This window comes from Octodon degus, unplaced genomic scaffold (genome assembly GCF_000260255.1).
Source record: "Octodon degus isolate 3935 unplaced genomic scaffold, OctDeg1.0 scaffold00189, whole genome shotgun sequence".
Classification (NCBI taxonomy): Eukaryota; Metazoa; Chordata; class Mammalia; order Rodentia; family Octodontidae; genus Octodon; species Octodon degus.
The window spans coordinates 1,684,048-1,703,173 of NW_004524765.1; the positions used below are offsets into that span (position 1 = coordinate 1,684,048).

A 19,126-nucleotide genomic window follows, 5' to 3' on the forward strand; every position below is an offset into this window, starting at 1 on the left:
GTGCTGGGGGATTGAACCGTGGTCCCTGATGCTTTTGCTAAGCTTGTTCTAAGTAGGTGCTTTAGACCACTGAGCCATCTCTCCAGCCCCAAGCACCTTATTTTAATTACTACAGTGAATAAATTTTTTAAAGTATAATCACATATAGCTAGGTATTAACAACAGATCAGTTACATTTTTTTCATAATTTTAATTATAGAGCAAAATCAACAATAAAACAGAAAATGCCTAAACTTTCAAGGGCTATTGGGTAAATGAGACTGGTAAGAAAAATTTAATTTTTTAAGTGCACAAAAGATTTATACCACTAATAAAGAATAAAGAATATTTAAAAAACATGTGTCTGTATATGTCAATAATGACAAATACACAACTCTGACTCACAAACTCAAAGATTAAGTCTATAAAGATTAAAGACTGAGTTGAGGAAGTCACTAGTTTCAAAGCATTCCAACCTTAACAAACCAGTTTGTTAGTATTGAATCACTAGAAGTACACTTTTGATTCTTGTCCTGTCCATTTTGAAAACGCAACTCCACAGCCATTAGCTGGGGCCAGGAAGTTTCAGAGATGACTGAGCTGCGTGACAAACGTATCTGTGCCCAGGCACAACCCTGCACAGGTTCCTGGCTCCCACGCTAGGTGAGGATGTCTGCACAGGGAAGCAGTCGGCAAGGAAGGTAAGAGCTTGAATAGGGAGAGGAGGGTACGTGAGAAGGAGGACCAGGTACCAAGTGTGAGGGATCAGAGCCTGAGTGGGAAAAAAATACTGGTGCATGCCGGGACAACAAAGTTGTGAGCAAGTGGCAGCAGAAACAGGATACTAGTTACATACAGAGGGATAAATCAGAAAGTAAACAGATAAAGGAGCATAAAGACAAATGGGGTGAAATTTGTTACTGCAGAAAAAGGAGTTATTGATAAGAAAGAAAACTATAATAAATCCTATATTAAATTAGAACTGGAGATAACAATAGGCACACTAATGGTTTACAATATGAACAGATAAAACATGTAAATGAATAAATGCATGTTATAAACCTTATCTTGTTTTCTAAATATCATTCTCTATTAAAAGGAACTAGAATTGAACTAGAAATGGCTGATTTCACGGCTAGTGAAGAGAAAGCACAAGAGGAGGAATGCATCACGATGAGAAGTAAAGACATACCCAAAGGCCAGCAGGGCCCAACACAGAGAACACAGAAGACACCACATCCAGGTGCCCCCTTTGTTTGAACATGTTTATCCTTTGTTCTTACCCTTTGCTACAGCAGTTCTGAAAGTCCTCTCTCCTGAGTGTCTTTTTATGGCTGTCTTACTGTTTCAAAATGTTTATAAAAATTTCTGTCAAATAAAAGCATTACAGTGTGTCCTCACCCACCTTATTCCCTGGATCTGGTACTATGTGACTTCTGGCTCTTCCCCAAAGTCAGAAGGACCATGAGAAGGAAATGGTTGTAATTAATTCAGGGTATGGAGAAAGCCACAACACTGCAACACACAGGAAAAAGCACTTCCAGAACTGCTTCAGAAAGTGTACAGAACAGCAGGGAAGTGTTCAAAGACAGGGAGAGTAGTTTGAGGGGGATTCATGGCCGTGTTTCTTTTATTCTAATGAAGTTTTTAAATTGAAACGTTCACTATATTTTTTTAATCATACCTTGTAATGCACTAATGAGTAAATGGCAAATAATCCCAAACTGAGGAGCATGCTATAGAACTGTATGTAATTTTCAAAACTATCAGGCTCAAGAAAGTCAAGATAACACTGAGGAACAAATCATGACTGAAGGGGATTAAAGAAACATTATAAGAAAATGTTACCTATGCTTCTAAACTAAAGCTTTTTGCTGTAAAGAACATTTCTAGAGGGGTCAGGAATATAGCTCAGCAGCTTAAACACTTGCCTTGCAAGCACAAGGTCCTGAGTTCAATCCCTGATACCATTAAAAAAAAAGAACATTACTGGGGCAACAGTTAAATGTGAATGATGTTTGGGAATTAAACGGTAGCTATTTATCAGGCTCACATCTTAACTTGACAGCAGCACCATGATTGTACAGGAGAAGGATACAGGTTGTAGGAAGGAGTAATAATGGGTGACAGAACTTCATGTTGTAACTCACCCTCCAGTAGTTTAGGGAAAGAAAGTAATTTTTACTGTAGCTGGAGGTACTTCCATGTAAGTTTGAGATTAGTTCCAAAAAAAAAAAAATTCTTTTAAGTATCTTTTTAGGATCGGCAAGATAGCTCAGCAGACTAAAGAACCTTCTTTAGCAAGCTCCAGGTAAGTGCAGAGACCGCAGTTCAATCTCTGGCACCACATGCCGTGACAGCACTGCCTCTGGGGCAGGCTGAGCTGGCCAGAGTGGCACATGCCTATAATTTCAGCACTGGGGCAACTAAAAGCAGGAGGATCACCACAAGTTTGAGTTGCATAGTGAAACTCTACAACAACTAAATACATTTAAATAAAGAAAAAAATAAATCTTTTCATCATGTAAAGTATAAGCTTGATAATGTGAAATTAGTTCACAAGCAGTTATACCATGAAAGGATATCAGTATTATAATGCAGAAGTCATGCTCATTCATTCCCAATTCCTCTCTACTCTTTTTTTTTTTAATTTTGTGTGTGTGTGTGTGTGTGTGTGTGTGTGTGTGGCCAGCTCAGCCCACCAGGGGGCGGGGCGGGCTGGCATGTGGCGCTGGGGGATGGAACCGCGGTCCCTGTGCTCTGCTAAGCTTGTTCTAAGTAGGTGCTTTAGACCACTGAGCCATCTCACCAGCCCCTCCTCTCTACTCTTAAGGCAGGTTTTCACTGTGTAGTCCAGGCTGGCCTTAAACTCATTTTGTAGACTCGACAGTCATCCTGTCTCAGCCTCCCAAGTGCTGGGATTATAGGTGTGAGCCACCACACCTGGCAACCGAATTCTGCTCTTTTTTTTTTTTTATTTCTATTTATCTGTTTATTTTTAATGTATTTCGTATATGGTCTCACCATGCAGCTCGGATTCACAGTGATCCTGCTGTTTTCAGGCTCCCCAGCACTGGGATTACAGCCATGCACCACCATGCCTGGAGTCAGTGTACCCGGGGGAAGGGCCAGTGTGAACACAATTCTTCTCCATGTGCTAACATTTTTGCATCAAATTAAAGAAGCTAAAAGCTAAGTATGCTAACACAACATAACATGGGAAAGCCACCCCAAAGAATATAGCACTGAAAATAAAAGCAGAAGGAATAACTGCTTAAGAAACAGATCTCAGGGTTCTCCATAACCTCCCGCTCTTAGTGAGCTGCTTTCTACACCCAAGAACATGACAGGACTCAAAGTTTATTTTCTGGAGCAGTAAAGCAGTCTCTATGAAAGGTAAGGCAGGAGATTGAGTTAACATGCACATACTGAATGCTAAAATACCCAACAGTTACTTTTCTACCAGTCCCTCACACCTATATGGGAGAGCAAGTGAATTTCTCTGGAAAATCAGACAGCCAGAAAGGTTCCAAAGATTCTAATTCTGATGGTTAGAAACAAACAGTCCAGACTTGAGTGTATCTTACAATCAACAAGGGCTCAACTATGTGTTTAGAAGTTCCAAGAGATGTGTAGTCTTGACTTATAATCATCAGATTACTAGCGTGCTAAGGAAAATCTCTACCACAGTGGTCCTCAAATTTAATTGTCCATGGAAATCTTCTAAGAAACTTTTAAAAATAGTGATGCCTGGGTCCCAATGCCATTTAATTGTCCTGGAATAAGACCTAAGCATTGGGAGTTTTTAAGTGTCTATGTATTGCTGTAAGTCAAAGATAACAATACCTCTCAATAACACATTCATGACAAAAGAACAAGTTTAGCTTTACGAACAGCGAGCAATGAGGAACACTTAGAAACTGTGCTAACCAAACAGAAATATTCAATAGAAAGTTTAGAAGATTAACTGGGAAGATTTCCTAGGAAGTAATACTAGTCCACAAATGCTATAAAGAGAAAACAAAAATGAGAAAACATACAAAAAAGATCAGTAATAAAAGCGCTACCAGCAACACTAGAAAATTAGAAGCCAAAGAGAGGAGGGGAAGAAGGGTAGGGGAAGGAACGAAAAAAACAGAGTATTGCTGTTAAACTTCATAAAATTAATTATTTTGAACATAAAAATACACTAAGCCAAACTATCAAATAAATGTGAGGACAGAATAAAGACATTCTTGGACATGTTTGTACTTACTTTAAGGAAGATAGCGGAAGCTTTTCTTAAGTCAAGAAAGAAAAAGATAATGGACATACAAATGAGCAGAATCTCTAAAAATGATTATGTAAGGAATCCCAAGATTAGCAATAGTGCAAGATTAGGCACGACCTATCTAGACTGGAGAAGTGTGATTCAGGTGACAGCTATTCTGAGGGCTCTCTTTCCCAAGAAGTCCTCTGTCAACATTCCTACCATGTGTACCCTTCCTTGGCTGCTGATGAAATCTGTATTCTCCTCCCCTCAGTGCCTTGCTGCTTGGATAAGTGAGCACCCACAGTTCTGCTAAGGAAGAGTTCTACTCCTATCTACTGGGAGCATCAAGCTGGCCTTGATGAGTTTTGAAATACAACACTGAGGGCGCTCCACCCCTCTGACTGCATTTCTGCTAGTCCCCTATCACAAGCCCATCCTCGGCCCCACCAGACGACCCAGCAGTAGGACTTTCATTTCCAAAAGCTCTCTCACAACACAGCCTTTAGGGTAGTCCATGGTGCAAAATAAACATGCTCAGTTTATCTCTTCCAAGGAGACTTCAACTAAGAGACAATATTATGCTTTATGTCTTGCTTTGCTTTGTTTTTCCTTTTTTCTTTTGGACACTGGCTGGCCTCAAACTCTCAGTATCCTCCTGCTTCAGCATCCCACATGCTGGGATCACAGGCACACACCACTACACTGAGCTGATTTTGCTTTTTACTAAATTTTAATTTTAAAAACATTTCATGGTGATTATTTTCTCTTATTATTAACTCAAATAGTAAAATATTTCCAAAAAGGGAAAAAACACTAACATCAGAATAACCTTACTGCAATCTGGAACATATATTCAAATATTAAAATATATATTCAAATTAAGATTAAAATAAGTAAAATTAAGACATAAGAAAAATTGAGATTTTAAAAACTCATTTCAATTATATAAAGCCATCTCCCATCACAAAGATGTTACAACCATATAGTAATCCAACTAAAAGTAAAAGCTCTTGGCAACATATCACTTGATATTGATGGTACCTCTACTGACCTCTGATTCGTCACCCTTCTCTCTATACGCAGTTGCAATACTGGTCTGAACAGCCTTAATCCATGCCTGCCGAAGCTTTTCAGAATCTGCCTGGAGCATACAACTTCTAAAAGAAAATAACATGTTGCTTTCTCAGACCAGAAAAAAAAGCAAGTCCATAAGGATTATTTTTTACTCACTTTGATGTTTAATAATTTTCTAGCAAAAAGTAATTTCTATTGAAAAACGATTTAATTTCTTCTATCTTTTAAACAATGTATTTCAATTTAAAAAGATCAGGATATCAATGAAACAAATTATCTCCTAAAAACTAATTTGCACATTAAAAATTTAAATAAACTCTTAAATTTACCGTATGAACAAAGTGTTACTGATTGATTTAGATTAAGTACTGGAGACTGACCCCAAGCCCTTCCCATTGAGCTATATCCCTAGCCATTTTAATTTTTTAAACTTTGAGGCAAGGTCTTGTCACCAAGCTGCCCAGGTGGAGTCTGAATTTGTGATCTTCCTGTCTCAGCCTTACGGAGAGCCAAGATCTTACAAAATGATAGTTCTCAAAGCAATTCATCTGACACATGATTTTAGTACATCATCACAGCTAAAGATTTTTCACATGGGCACATAAACAATTTTGTAGAATTTTAAGAATATAACACATGGGGATTTAAGTTAACACACCAATAATATCTATAGTCATAATTATTAAAATTTATTTTTAAAATCTTTTTTCTTATTTAACACAATCATAAGTGCAAATTTCTCTATTTTGTGACGTTCTTTAAGACAAACTATAGAAATATAAAAGCAATTCTCAAGCTCTTCAGAAATGCTTACTTTGTGGGAGAGACCACCTCAAAGCAGAATCGTCTCTCTATGTCTTCACAGTGCTTCACTGTGCAGAGCCTTAGGTCTTCAACTACGACTGTGGGGTTATCCTGCAAAATGGATGCAAAAATTCCTATTTATCAACACAGCTTTAAATGATGCCAACTTTACTGTAAATTACATGGAATGCTCTAATTTTAAGGATTTATATTATGTTATTGCAGATGCAACAAGGGGTTACTGAACTAGATATAATGAATATGGGTAACTCTGAGTCTCACAAAACTATTTAATGAAGTAGTTTTTACAGAGCTTGGTCAATGCTCCATACCTAGCATATTCAATAAATGTTAGCTCCCTCTTAAGTTTCCTTCCATTTTCATTCACATCCATTACACTCGAGAGACTGAAGGAGGAAGATTACCAAGAGTTCAAGGTTAACCTGGGCTACATAATCTAGTCAAGTCCAGCCGACATAGGCAAGACCCTGTATTGAAACAAAACAAAACCCTCAAATATGTTTATATATCTTTTTTTTTATTAAGTACCAGGGATCAAACTCTGGATCTTGCGCTTGCCAGGCAGGCACTTATGCTGTTGGGCTATAGTCCCAGTTTTAAAACTGCTTTAAAGAGACTGGTTCTAGGGATTGGGGAGATGGCTCAGTGGAATAAGCACTTCCCTGGCAAGCGCAAGAACCTGGTTCCATCCCCGGTTCCGCAAAAAAAAAAAAGAAAAGAGAGAGAGAGAACGGTTCTACTACTTAATAAAAATGTTAACTCAAAACCAAGTTTATCAGAGTAGAAGCAACCATAAACTATTAAGTTAAAGGATTATAAGAAACAAACCTGTTAATATAAGACCTAGAATGTAAAATTTCATATTATGTCATCTCAAGAGTTAAGAGGCTATTTGAAATTTACATTCTACCGAACATCGTTTATATTTATAAATGTTAACTAAGTGAAAACCAAATCATCGGTTACAAATTGCTTTTTCTAACAATTTTTAAGATTCTCAAATTATAAGTAACTAATATATAAAATCTTCACCCTTAAAATAAAGCTCAGGAAAACAAATATGAGTATTAATAAATTAAGGAGGTTCTATTTAAATTACTTTTGAGCTTACATTTTAATTAACATCATTTTTAACCTCTCTACATGATTACTGTTAAGTCTTAAAATGGTATTTCTAAAAAGGTACACTCTGCTTCAGTTTCAATGTGCAAAGGTATGATTGCATGATTCCTGCCACACAGACAGAGAAGCACACTGAGAAAGAACTCTGGGACACAGAAAACCTCATCTCAAGGCTTGAAATTAAAAAGCTAGCACTGGAAATCACTCTGCCTCCAAGGATCCAATGCTGGTGCTTCCACTCCCGTGTCTTTGAATATACGCCACACAGACAATGAGCAGTGAGGACAGGAAGTTTGCAGATAAGCACTTCTAGAAGTCAGTGTTTAAAAGACAGATGAAGAATAAATACTAGGGACTCTCTGGGTTTTCACTGAATTATGTAACACAACACCTACCTTAAACTTTTTCTGATAAACCAGTTGATTGTTCTGTATTGAAAACCAGCGTCTAAATAAAGATAAAACAGATTATGTCTTCATAAATATAAGTTGATTTTATTTTTGGTAAAAATGAAGTATTTGAGAAAGCATTCAGAAATCAGCTTATGGTAATTAGGTTGAGAAATACATTGTCTTGTCTTGCTTTATATAAACTGACAGTAATATGAAGTAGCTACTAAAAATTAAGAACTTTAAAATCAGAGATTAATAAAATTATCCTTACAAAAGGTGTTATGTTTACCCTGTCACCAAATAATTGTTTTAAAGTACAAATTTATCATATGTTAGGTTCCTTCAAATAACTGCAATCTTTCCCTCAAAATAGTTATTTATTAAAAAGTTAAAATAAATTTATATTGTGAGTAAAAATATCCATTTATGTCACTTAAACATCAAAGTAAATGGTGTTTTTTCAATCTTTTGGTAGATAATTTAGCAAGTGCTTAATAAGCAAAACAGAAAAAAAATCTGAATTTTATCAAACAGAAAATAATCAAGTAACTTGCCCTACTTTCATATAAAATACTTCTAAGCAAAATAATCAAAATGATTCAACTATTTATATGGTTCCGCTTATTACTGTAAATCACTAGAAAAACAATTTACTTGCAATCTTCTGTAGAAGGGAAGGCTAAGTTATGTATGACATACAAATTCCAATATAGTAAAAGAATAAAGATCCAAAGACTTAGAAAAAAAAATCACAGCCAAAAGCCATTCATAAAGGGAAGCAAAACTTCTTCTCATCAAGCATGAAAGGTAAAACAATATGAGTCATTATTTTAGAATTAGTTTCATGTGAAATGATTTCATTATAAATATTAGTTATTAATCTATTAGCAGATATTCTACCTTTTCATTGATGCTAATATAAAGTACTAAAACTTGCGTTTAGATTTTTAGAATTTCTATTCCTAACAATTTGATTACTTCTCCAAAGGCAGATAATGAGATCATATGTAAGCCTTATATTAGACAAATTGTTAGGTTCTCTTGCCACTTAAAGCATCTACATAAAACAAGGTGGGTCGCCTCTAAATGCAAATCATCCAGAGGCACCCTAGAAAAGGAAGAACTTCTGGGGGTCTGTGCTTTGCAGAGACAGCTGTTAGATATGTTAAATTCCCTACACACAAACAAAATGGTGCAGCCCTGCGATGTGGGATGACGTGCAATGGATACAATCTCTGATTTATGTTTGGTTTTCTTTAAAACCATTTGAAGGAGTCTGAAGCATACTAATAAGGATTCACAGACTTTGCAGTATGGCAATAATACTGTATGATTTGATGAAAATTATAGTTTTATTGAAAAATGAAAAACACCCATATAATCATGCTAATTTTTCATGCTTATGAGGTCTTCAAAAAATAATTTCTTTTGACCTACTGTATCTGAGGATCATGTCCCCTGAAAAGTAATAATTAAACACTAGATAAAAAACTTAGGGTCTTTATCAGAAGCTAATCTCTCTGATGACAACTTTATGGATCATACATATTTCTAAAGCCCATTTCCCCTGCTATTTATCCACTTCTGGATAATATTTTCACATTATCGGTTTTTACACTCTTGGCAAAAACAATACAAATTCATCTGAATTTGATTCCTAATAAAAAAGTTGAGTCATACACCATAGGTGGAAAATATTTTGTAATTACAAAAATCTGAATTATGATGCTATCTTCCCTATGCTGCCTTTAAACATTAGAAGAAAAAAGCTAACTACACACATCTAACACTGTTCACAATTTTAATGAGGAACATAAAATGGCATATAATTTATTTATTTTGGTGTTTTTGGCACTGGCATTCACTAAGAAGTTCAGTCTGGTCTTGAGCTCAATTTGTGTGTCTCAAACACACTATTCTCCTGCCTTCAGTCTCCCAAGTGCTGGGATTACGGGTGTGCATTACCATGCCCAGCAGTATGTAATTTTTAATTATAGAATAATCCTAGGAATTGACATTTCTAAGAAAGAGAAAAATAAGACAAACAGATCATAGCTTACAGAAGATAAAGAAAAAAGAATTAATATTGTAAGCCCTTAAGGGCTAAAACTTCAAAATACCAGAAGAAAAAAATTCTTAGATCTAAAAGACAAATCTTAGACAGCACTGTGCTAATACAAAAGTGTACTCAGATTAAAAAACTGAGAAAAGCCAAACCATAAGACAATTTCTGAAAAGAAAAATTTGTTTGCTAAGAAAAATAAAAACAGCATTTTATATCCTTATCAACTTGAAGAGATCCAATATATTTTAAAGCAGAATATTAAATTCATACAAAATTAAATACAATTAATTTCTACATGCAATCAATGCTTTCAGATTACAAAATGGGGCAAGAAAGGAAATGTAAAAGAGTCTGCCAAGAAAAACTACACACTTCAGGAAAAGAAAAATAGTATTTTTTTTTCTACAGATGGCATTAGCCTCATATGGGGAATCTAGACAATGTCATATATGACAGAAAACACACTACACTTCTGGTCCTTGGAGAAAAATTGAAATTGTGTTGGCAGCAATCTCGGCAATCAAGGTTTCCCAGGAGCCATCTCCTGTACTAATAAATGTCTGGAAGCTGCTGGCCACCACTCAGAGCACCTCCTGTAACTGTACAGACCAGAGGTAACGTGTATTAACCTCATAATGTCTCAAAATTAGTATTCCAATAATTATACATATTTTTCTTTTTCTGAAATGTATATACATTTCTGATGACTCCACAAATACATGTATTATATAGTCTTTTCCCATATTTAATCACTTGTTCCAGAACTGCACTTGAAATCAGGAACATGAGCAAGTCAAAGTCCTAAAACCTACAGAAACTTCACACTGAAACTATAAAATGATGGGTTTGTGTATATATTCGTAAAATTGCCTCAGAGATTAAGGTTTAATAAAAGCGTGAATGTTCCTATAAATTCAATTTGCTTCCCACAGTGAAAAAAGTGTCAAAGCAAAGAAAACTTAGAAACTGACAATGTATTCTTTCAACGTAATATTAATACCAAAGGTACTAACTGTAGTTGTTCCTCAAATTGTCGAAGTTTGCTACCTTTGTTTAAAAAGATTTAAAGATGTTATATTACTCAATCTGCATTTTCTTTGAGTAAATATAAACACATCAAATGTTCTTTTACAGATTAATATAAATTGACAAGATGTGCAATTAGAAGGTGTACTTCCATTCCTCAAAACGCTTATACCTTGTTCCCAATTTAGAACATAAAGAGACTTTTTATCCATTGCAAGTAATCCAACAGAAATGCAGGTTAATATGAGCTCTCTCGTGCCAAAGAGGAAACTGGAATAAGATGAGGGTGAAGGGAAGGAAGCCATTTGGTACCTGATATGATCGGGCTTTTTCCTGTCATGTGAAAAAACGGGGCAGGATTAAAACATAAAGGAAAGGCGGTAAAAGAATGAAAAATGCAAATGTGCAAAACAAGCAGAGAACTAGCATGATACGAAAATAAAGCAAGAATCAAAAGAACAAGCGGAAGCTATATTATAACCTAACAAAACAGTCAAAAGTATCTACTGCAATTTATTTAATTGTTATATATGTGCATTTGTAGAACTCATTCCAACTCAGGAATATGAAATGCTAATACTTTGGAAATATTCAAAAACTTGCATCAAGAGTTATAAAAAGGTCTCATAGGAAAACAGCATAGCTAGGCATATTTCTATTATTATTTTCTGCCTATAAGGTCATGACTATAAAATACAGTATCTTGTCATAATAAAGCTGCTCAAAAAAGAAATAATCACTGTAAATATAGATACAAATATCTAGAACTTTTCATAAGGAAAGTGGGGTCACTAAGAATTTCAAAGACAAAATAGCTGAATAAGCCTCCCACCCCCTTTCCTATCTTCATCAAATGATAGCAGAGTATAAAGGCCCCATATGATGAGTAGGTTCCATCTTTAAACTATATATACACTTATTTTTCTTAAAGTCAATAAAAACCAAATATTTATCTGTATACCAGAAGCATATAGAATACTGTTTTTAAAAACATTGTCTAGGGGGCCCAGCCCTAGCTCAGTTCTTTAAGTGGCTGCTTCCACAATGCTGGCAGCCTCAGTTTGCTGTAGTTCGATCCCCACAACACTCCAGCCATGCCAAAGTGCCCTGAAGGCATTCAAGGAGCAAAAAATAAAATAAAATAAAAACATTGTCTAATATTTTATGCTTTTAACTGTATTTTCTTTTTTTAAAATGTATTTAGTACAGAGTCTACAGGGTCTCACTATGTAGAGTGGACTCGTAATGATTCTGTTTTCAGCCTCCCAAGCGTTGGGATTATAGGCGCACGCCACCACACCCAGTCTCAATTGCCAACTCAGCGCACTCCAGGGGTAGGGCCAGCACTGCATTTAACTATATTTTCTATTCAACAATGACATCAGCATTTATTAGCTCTCCAAATTATTACTAATTATCTTAATATTTATTGTCTGTGCCATTTTTTCTAAATTATGAAAAGCAAAACATAAAGTTGTAGTAGTCCATTCGTTTAAGCCCATTAGTGAAGCTGACACACTGAAAAAAATTACTTGATAAAAAATTATTATGGCAGACATTATACATGTCTTCAGAGAATATATATAGTGATCCTTTGTTATCTGTGGCAGACTGGTCCCAGGACCCCAGTAGGTATCAAAATTAGTAGGCACTCTATTGCTATATAAAAGATACTGTAGTACCTGCATATAACCTGTACATATTCTCATATGTGAATATGTAATATATACATACATACATATTTACCTATGAATTATACATACTTTTTCCCCCTTTTTTGTGGTAGTGGGGATTGAACTCAGGGCCTTTGCCCTCAGATACACCCCTTCCCCTCCCCCTTCTTTTTCAGACAGAGTCTCAGTAAGTCCCTAAATTGCCGAGGCTAGGCTCAAATTTACAATCTCCTGCCTCCGTCACCCAGAGTACTGAGGTTACAGACAGGTGCCACTATGCCCAGCTTTTCCATTTTTAAAAAGTTGTTCAAAGGAGACAGTGTCTTGCCAGGCTAGTCTCAAAGAGCAAAGTGCAAGCAACTCTCCCACATCAGTTTCCAGAGCAGCTGTACTCCAGGCACACACTACTGCACTGTAATATCCCATCTCTCTAAACTACTTACTTATAACACTCAATACAATGTAAATGCTAGACTTCATTGCTAGACTACATTAAGGATCAAAAACAAGAGAAAAGATCTGTAGATGTCCAGTATAATTTTTTCCTAAGTATTTCTGATCTGTGGTTGGTTAGTGTCATGGTTGTGAAATCCATCTATACAGAGGGTGATTCAGATGTATATAATTTTAAGATACCACAAACTAGAAATCTGAAACCAATCAATCCATAGGAGATATAAAATTTTTCATTCCTTATACTATATGAATTATATTATAGAAAACATCTATTCTGTTAATTTCAGATTATATCTCAGCTTTCAAAATAAAATTCTAATTTATGAAGCATTGAGTGAAGTTTTAAAACTATTTGGAAATTCTCAGTCATATTCACATATCTTCCAGGAAGAAGTCTTTTTTTAAAAGTTGGTATTTACAAATATAATGCCATAATTCCAGATGATAGCAAGGTATGTTGTGTGAGTATTACCTTAGAGCAAGTATATCACCACACTTTCCCTAAAAGTAATGAAACAATCTAGAAAAAACACTTAAACAGTGGGCAGAAAAAATCTTCATATACGAGTAATTGGATTCCTGGAGTTATAAAAGGCATAATTATCACAAATACATAGTCTTATTCACAGATCAGCAGAATACAATAAAGGAAGCTGGATGGAGAACTCATTAGAGATGTAAGGCATATGCAAAGCCAAACATGGGTAATGGGAAATTATTGGAAAATACTTCCTTAGATTAGAATTTTGGAAAATCTCATTTAAGAAATTTAGACAATATAAAATTAATATTAAAAAACAAAAGAAAAATTTAAATATTTGTTACAGTTTAGACCTAAAGTGTCCTCCAAAGCTTCATGAACTCATAGGCCAGGCTTTTGGTACTGACTGTATGTGGGATTTAGTGCCGACTCACTGCTGGGAGGTGGGTCTGAGAAGATGTGGGTCCCTGTGGTATGTCCTGGAAATGTTTGCCTCCACCTGCTCCTCCTTTTATTCTCTCTTGGCTTTCTGCCATCATGGTGCCATACCCTGCCAGGCTACCAGGCCGCTCCACCTTGGAGCAGGGAGCTATGGTCTAAAAACTCTGTACAGACTGTGAACCAAAGTAATCCTCTCATTAAATTGTGAGTGTTTGGTATTTTGTCCCAGCAATGAGGAAAGTACTGTGACTAAGACAACATTTAATAAACTACTTTTCTTTTTCCTCCTACTTTTATAATTCCTTACTGCTATGGTTTGGACAGGATCTGTGTCCCAATGGTACATGGGTTGAAGACTTAGTCCTTCGTGTGGCATTGTCCTTTAAGAACCTAGTGCCAGGTACTGAGGTCACTGAAGATGCAGCCCATGGAAGGGATTCACATTAGTCTCCTTCAGTCAGTCATTCCCAGACAAGGGGACTATTAAAAAGAAAGAAGTCTGGCCCCTTCCCACTCTCTTGCATCCCGTCTCACCATATGAGCTCTTCTACACATACTTCTGCTGCTGTAATGCCATCCACCATGCAGCCCTCACCAGAGGCCACACAACTTTGGACTTTCAACCTCAAAAATTGTGAACCACATAAATCTCTTTTCTGACCATTCCTTTAAAACTTCATTTCTTAATTGAAAATTGCAGTGTTCTACTATGTTATGATTCCGATCTAAAATGTTCCCCAAAAGCACCATGTGTTCAGAGGTGCAGCTTTTATAAGGCAATTGGATCATGGGGCACTTGGATCATAACTGAATATGCTGCTGAGAAACAGGGCCAAGTGGGAAGAGGCAGATCACTGGGAACATGACCTCGAAGGATATTCTTATAGCTGCTTCCTGGCCTTTTGCTTCCTGGCTTCAGGCTGCATGGATAAGTGACTGTCCTCCACCATGGCCCTCTACCATGAAGTTTCCACCTTGAAGCCAGAAGATCATGGACTGAATGCCCTGAACTGTAACCCAAACTAAGCCTCTTCTCCTTTAAGTTATAGATGTTGGGTACCAGCAACAGGAAAAATAACTGATACAAGCTGCAAGCTATGGTTCTCATCAGTAACTTGTATCTTACTACAGACAAGAGGCATCTCTTTTAAAAACCTTAATTTCCAAAGGCAGTCTCTTTCACCTAGTGTATATGATAACAGCAAGTCTACAACTAAGGACTTAACACTTACATCCAAATTGATTTTATTTATACTTAATACTGTTTTAATTAATAGAATTCATAAAGCAAATAATAAAAAATGGAAAAGTGCATGCTTAAGCCAAAATTAGTATTATCCTACTGCCCTAAACAGCAGTATTATTTTCCACTAACACTTACTGTGCTTCATTTTGAAGTCTGAGATCATTTCTCATTGATGTAGTCCATGGAAGTTCATTTCTTTTCTTCTTAACATACTGGTATGTTTCTATGGATTTATTATATTTTCATTTTGGTAAGCTTTAAGGAAGTTGTTTTGAAATCTGAAGGTTAAAATTCAATTCTAGTATTACATCATAAAATTTTATTGGTTGAGTAATCTTTATTATAAAGATTCACCAATCATACTAAGTTTTTTAGAATTTCCTATTCTAGCTACAGAAAATTTCCAGAACAGCCTTAAAAGATTATTACCTTAACTTTTTAGAGATTAGAAAACAATTTTAATTTTTTACTTTTACTTTATAATAACTGGAAACAGTATTTCTAATCAGGTCCCTTAAATTGGTCCTCCTCTATTTACTATTATTTTTAAAGTCCTACATAGTTAACCTGAAGAGACTTAATACTTAAGATAATGACTGTTCTTTTTATTTTATATTCATCATTGGGTAAAGAAAAATAATTTCAAATAAAACTAAAACTATGTGTCTTTTAAATATTCATGAATCTCAAATGCTAGAGAAATGCTCAATAAATCAGACATTTGGAAATACTAATATTTTTATAGCCGGGGTGATAGCTTAGTGGCACAAGAGCCTGCTTGGCTGGCGCAAGGTCCTGAGTTCAATCCCCTGTACCAGAAAAATCCCAGAAGATTTGTACTATTTTTCTATATTACTTCAATAGAGAAATCAAAATAAGTGCATTAGGAACCTATTTCAATAAAGTAATGAATGTTTCCATTTAATTTTATAAAAATAGACACTAACTTAAGCTTACCAAGAAATTTCTATTTAAATATCTTTTTTTAAAAAATACAAAACCAACTGTCTGTCACTAGACAAATTCAAATCCTGTTCAAGTAATAAAATATACATTTCAACCATTAACAACATAGTAAATCTATTAATCAGGAATCTAATACTTCTCTAATTATTATAAAATTATGACATTGTTTTCTTCTTGTTTTTGACCAAATGAGGTATCTTTGAATAACATTAATCACTAGTGTTTAGAAAAATATGCCTGAGCCACACAATTTTTGATGCTTTAAGATCTGAAATTATTTCAATTTATTGATACAGGGAAAAATACAATAAAACACTTTATGCATTCATTATTATAACAGACATATTGTGATTTTATAGTTTGTAAAAATCAGTTTAACAAAAATTTTGGTAGTCATCAAGATTAATAAAGGAGCAATAATGTCCAGAACATCGTATTTGAGAAAACATCCCATTTGCTTAAGTTCTTAATTAATTAGAGTTATTACAAAGACCAAACTCTCAGGCTACCTGGCTTAACAATACATAAGTAAACACTGGTAGAAATGTACATAAACATCAGATATGGGAGGAACTAAAGAAAAAAGCCCATTTATCAATTATGTTCAACATATAATTTATTCCACAACCTATTTCGTAATAAATGAAAGGTAGTTCATATCCAAGAGTGCCCATACACCAAGAATTATAGAAATTCTCTCCACTGCTTCCTTCAAACCTTGCTTAAATCAAGAATTGTCTTCACTTTTAATCTGCCTCTAAGAGCAATGGACCCCAGTAATTTACAGAATTTAGAAAACTATGGAGAAAAGAATTGCCAAATGAAAGGGAAAGTCAGAATCTACAAATCCAGAAGGTGCAGGACTAGCATTTGAACTGTATTACCTGTTCCATGTTTTGAAGGCATTACTGGCTCGTTTGAAGAGATATCCTTCCATGACAATGCCATTTGCAGCATCTACATTGTATTCTAACTTAGAATCATCACTGGAGAAATCCTAGACAAAATTACACACAGAAGTTTATAGCATGACACAGTTCCTAGAAAAATAAATCTATCCTAGGTAAAGAGCTCAAAAGGAAGTCTTTTTATTAAGAAATGTTATGAAAATTATGTAAGAAATGGGGAAAGGGATATAAATGATCAACATTGAGGACTGCTTCAAAATATTTAAAGTATTTCTGTTTAGTGGACTATCATGCAATAATTACTACAGTGATGGTACAAAGACACAGATGATCATATAGAAAATAAAATATAAAAAATATAAATTGTATTAAAAGGAAAATAATATATATACAAACAAAAAGAACAAGTACTACATACAGTATTATTGTTAAAATGCTTTTCTCCTATGATAATATTTTACAGTTATATGTGTTCATAAAATTTAAATAGCATATGGATATACTGAACTTAGATTAATTGAATCTACACTATTTACTAAATACATTACTACCATGGTAGCTTTTTAATCTGGTAGGAGGAGAACTCTTATTATTTTTTTAAAAATCAGAAATAGTATTAAAAAAAACTACAAAAACTTTATTACTAATATAAAATTTGTCTTACAAAGGAAAAAGACCTTAAGACCATAGTTTAATGTAGGGATGCTAAGTTCACTTTTTTTAAGACTATGGAATCACTCATAGTTATAGCAATTTAAGTCTACATTTAAATGCAATTCAAAGTTTCAATTTTCCTCCAATGAGTCGTCACAAACTCAGAAATCAGAAATCCAATACTTAAAATATTTCCTAATGAAGTTCCAAGTCATTTTGCACAAAATTGCAAGATTATAGCTATCACAGCAAATTAAATCTCTAAAAACCAGTCTCAGAACTGTCAAAGTTACTCCTGTACCAATGATTAAAATTAGAATGCTACCTGTCTTGAGCAACATTTTGGCAGAAGCTGGATGAACTGCCTGCTGAGAATGCTGAGATGTGAGGGACCTGCATTAGAGGGAAGGCAGAGTGAGAATCACCCAGGGACCTTCCAAATCCAAGAGTCTACTAAGATGTGAGAGAGAAATAGATTACAGAAATTTAAAAAAATTTAAATCTCCCAATATCTATTTCAAACTTTAACTATGAAAAGATATAAAATGGTTAAATGAAGCAGAATGTATAAATGAATTTTCACATTTCATCCTATTTCTTTTCTTTGAAAAAGCATCAGAGAAACTTTTAATTCTCTCATTTAAAACTTACTTGAGACTATAATTTTTTTAGCAGTACAGGGGATCAAACCCAAGGCCTCAAAACACTCCATCACTAAGGTATGTCCCCAGTGTGAGCAACAGTTTAATTATGTGGACAGGAATCTACAACAGGTAAAAATGACTTCTGTAACATTTTGAAGGTTTCAGGTATGACATCTGCAGTTTTATGTAACAGGCCTGATTCTATCTACAGCATAAAATAATGATGGAGGGGATATAGCTCAGTGCAAGAGTAGCTAGCACATATACTGCCCCGGATTCATCTCTGGCACTGCACAACAATAAAATAAAATGAGACATAAAATAAGACTCCCTTAATAATATCACAGATGACCAAATTTGATTGTGATTACATCAAATTACAGAGCTTCTGCACAAGAAAGGAACAAATCAACAGAGAGAAGAGACAACCTACAGAATGGGAGAAAACTCCTTGCTAACTACTACTTACCCTAGAACTCATAAAACTTAAACCAAAAATACATTAGCCCAATCAATAATAGGACAAAAAAGAATTATCAAGAGATGTACAAATCGTCAAAGAATGTTCAATATTTTTAACTTTTATAGAAAAGCAAATTTAAATAAATAAAAGCCATGACACCTGGCTGTAATCTCAGCACAGAGGAGGCTGAGGCAGGAAGACTACCATGAGTTCAAAGCCAGCCTGGGCTGCACAGTGAATGCAAGTCAGCCTCAACTACATAGCAAGCCTTGTCTCAATCAATCAATCAATGAATGAAGTGCAAATCAAAAAATATGTCGAGATTTCCTCTAACCCCCGTTAGTATGGCCATCACGAAGAATACAAAAAACATAAGGATGAAAGAACCTTCTTATACTGTCAGTGAGAGTATAACTAGTACAACCACTATGGAAAGCAATGTGTAGACTTCTCAAAAAA

General features: G+C 34.9%; 1 protein-coding gene across 3 annotated transcripts in view; it reads right to left on the reverse strand.

Moving 5' to 3' along the window:
* The window catches only part of Acap2 (ArfGAP with coiled-coil, ankyrin repeat and PH domains 2), a 137,051-nt gene that overhangs the window by 19,746 nt on the left and 98,179 nt on the right, over positions 1-19,126 (reverse strand). For 2 of the 3 annotated variants that reach the window (XM_023704133.1, XM_023704134.1), the window contains exons 10-14: positions 16,883-16,995; positions 11,048-11,068; positions 7,648-7,699; positions 6,120-6,220; positions 5,283-5,388 (exon numbers count right to left, since the gene is read on the reverse strand). In XM_023704133.1, coding sequence (XP_023559901.1) covers positions 5,283-5,388; positions 6,120-6,220; positions 7,648-7,699; positions 11,048-11,068; positions 16,883-16,995 — 393 coding nt within the window. The remainder of the gene's footprint in view (positions 1-5,282; positions 5,389-6,119; positions 6,221-7,647; positions 7,700-11,047; positions 11,069-16,882; positions 16,996-19,126) is intronic. The other variant, XM_004643996.2, reaches the window with a different exon arrangement.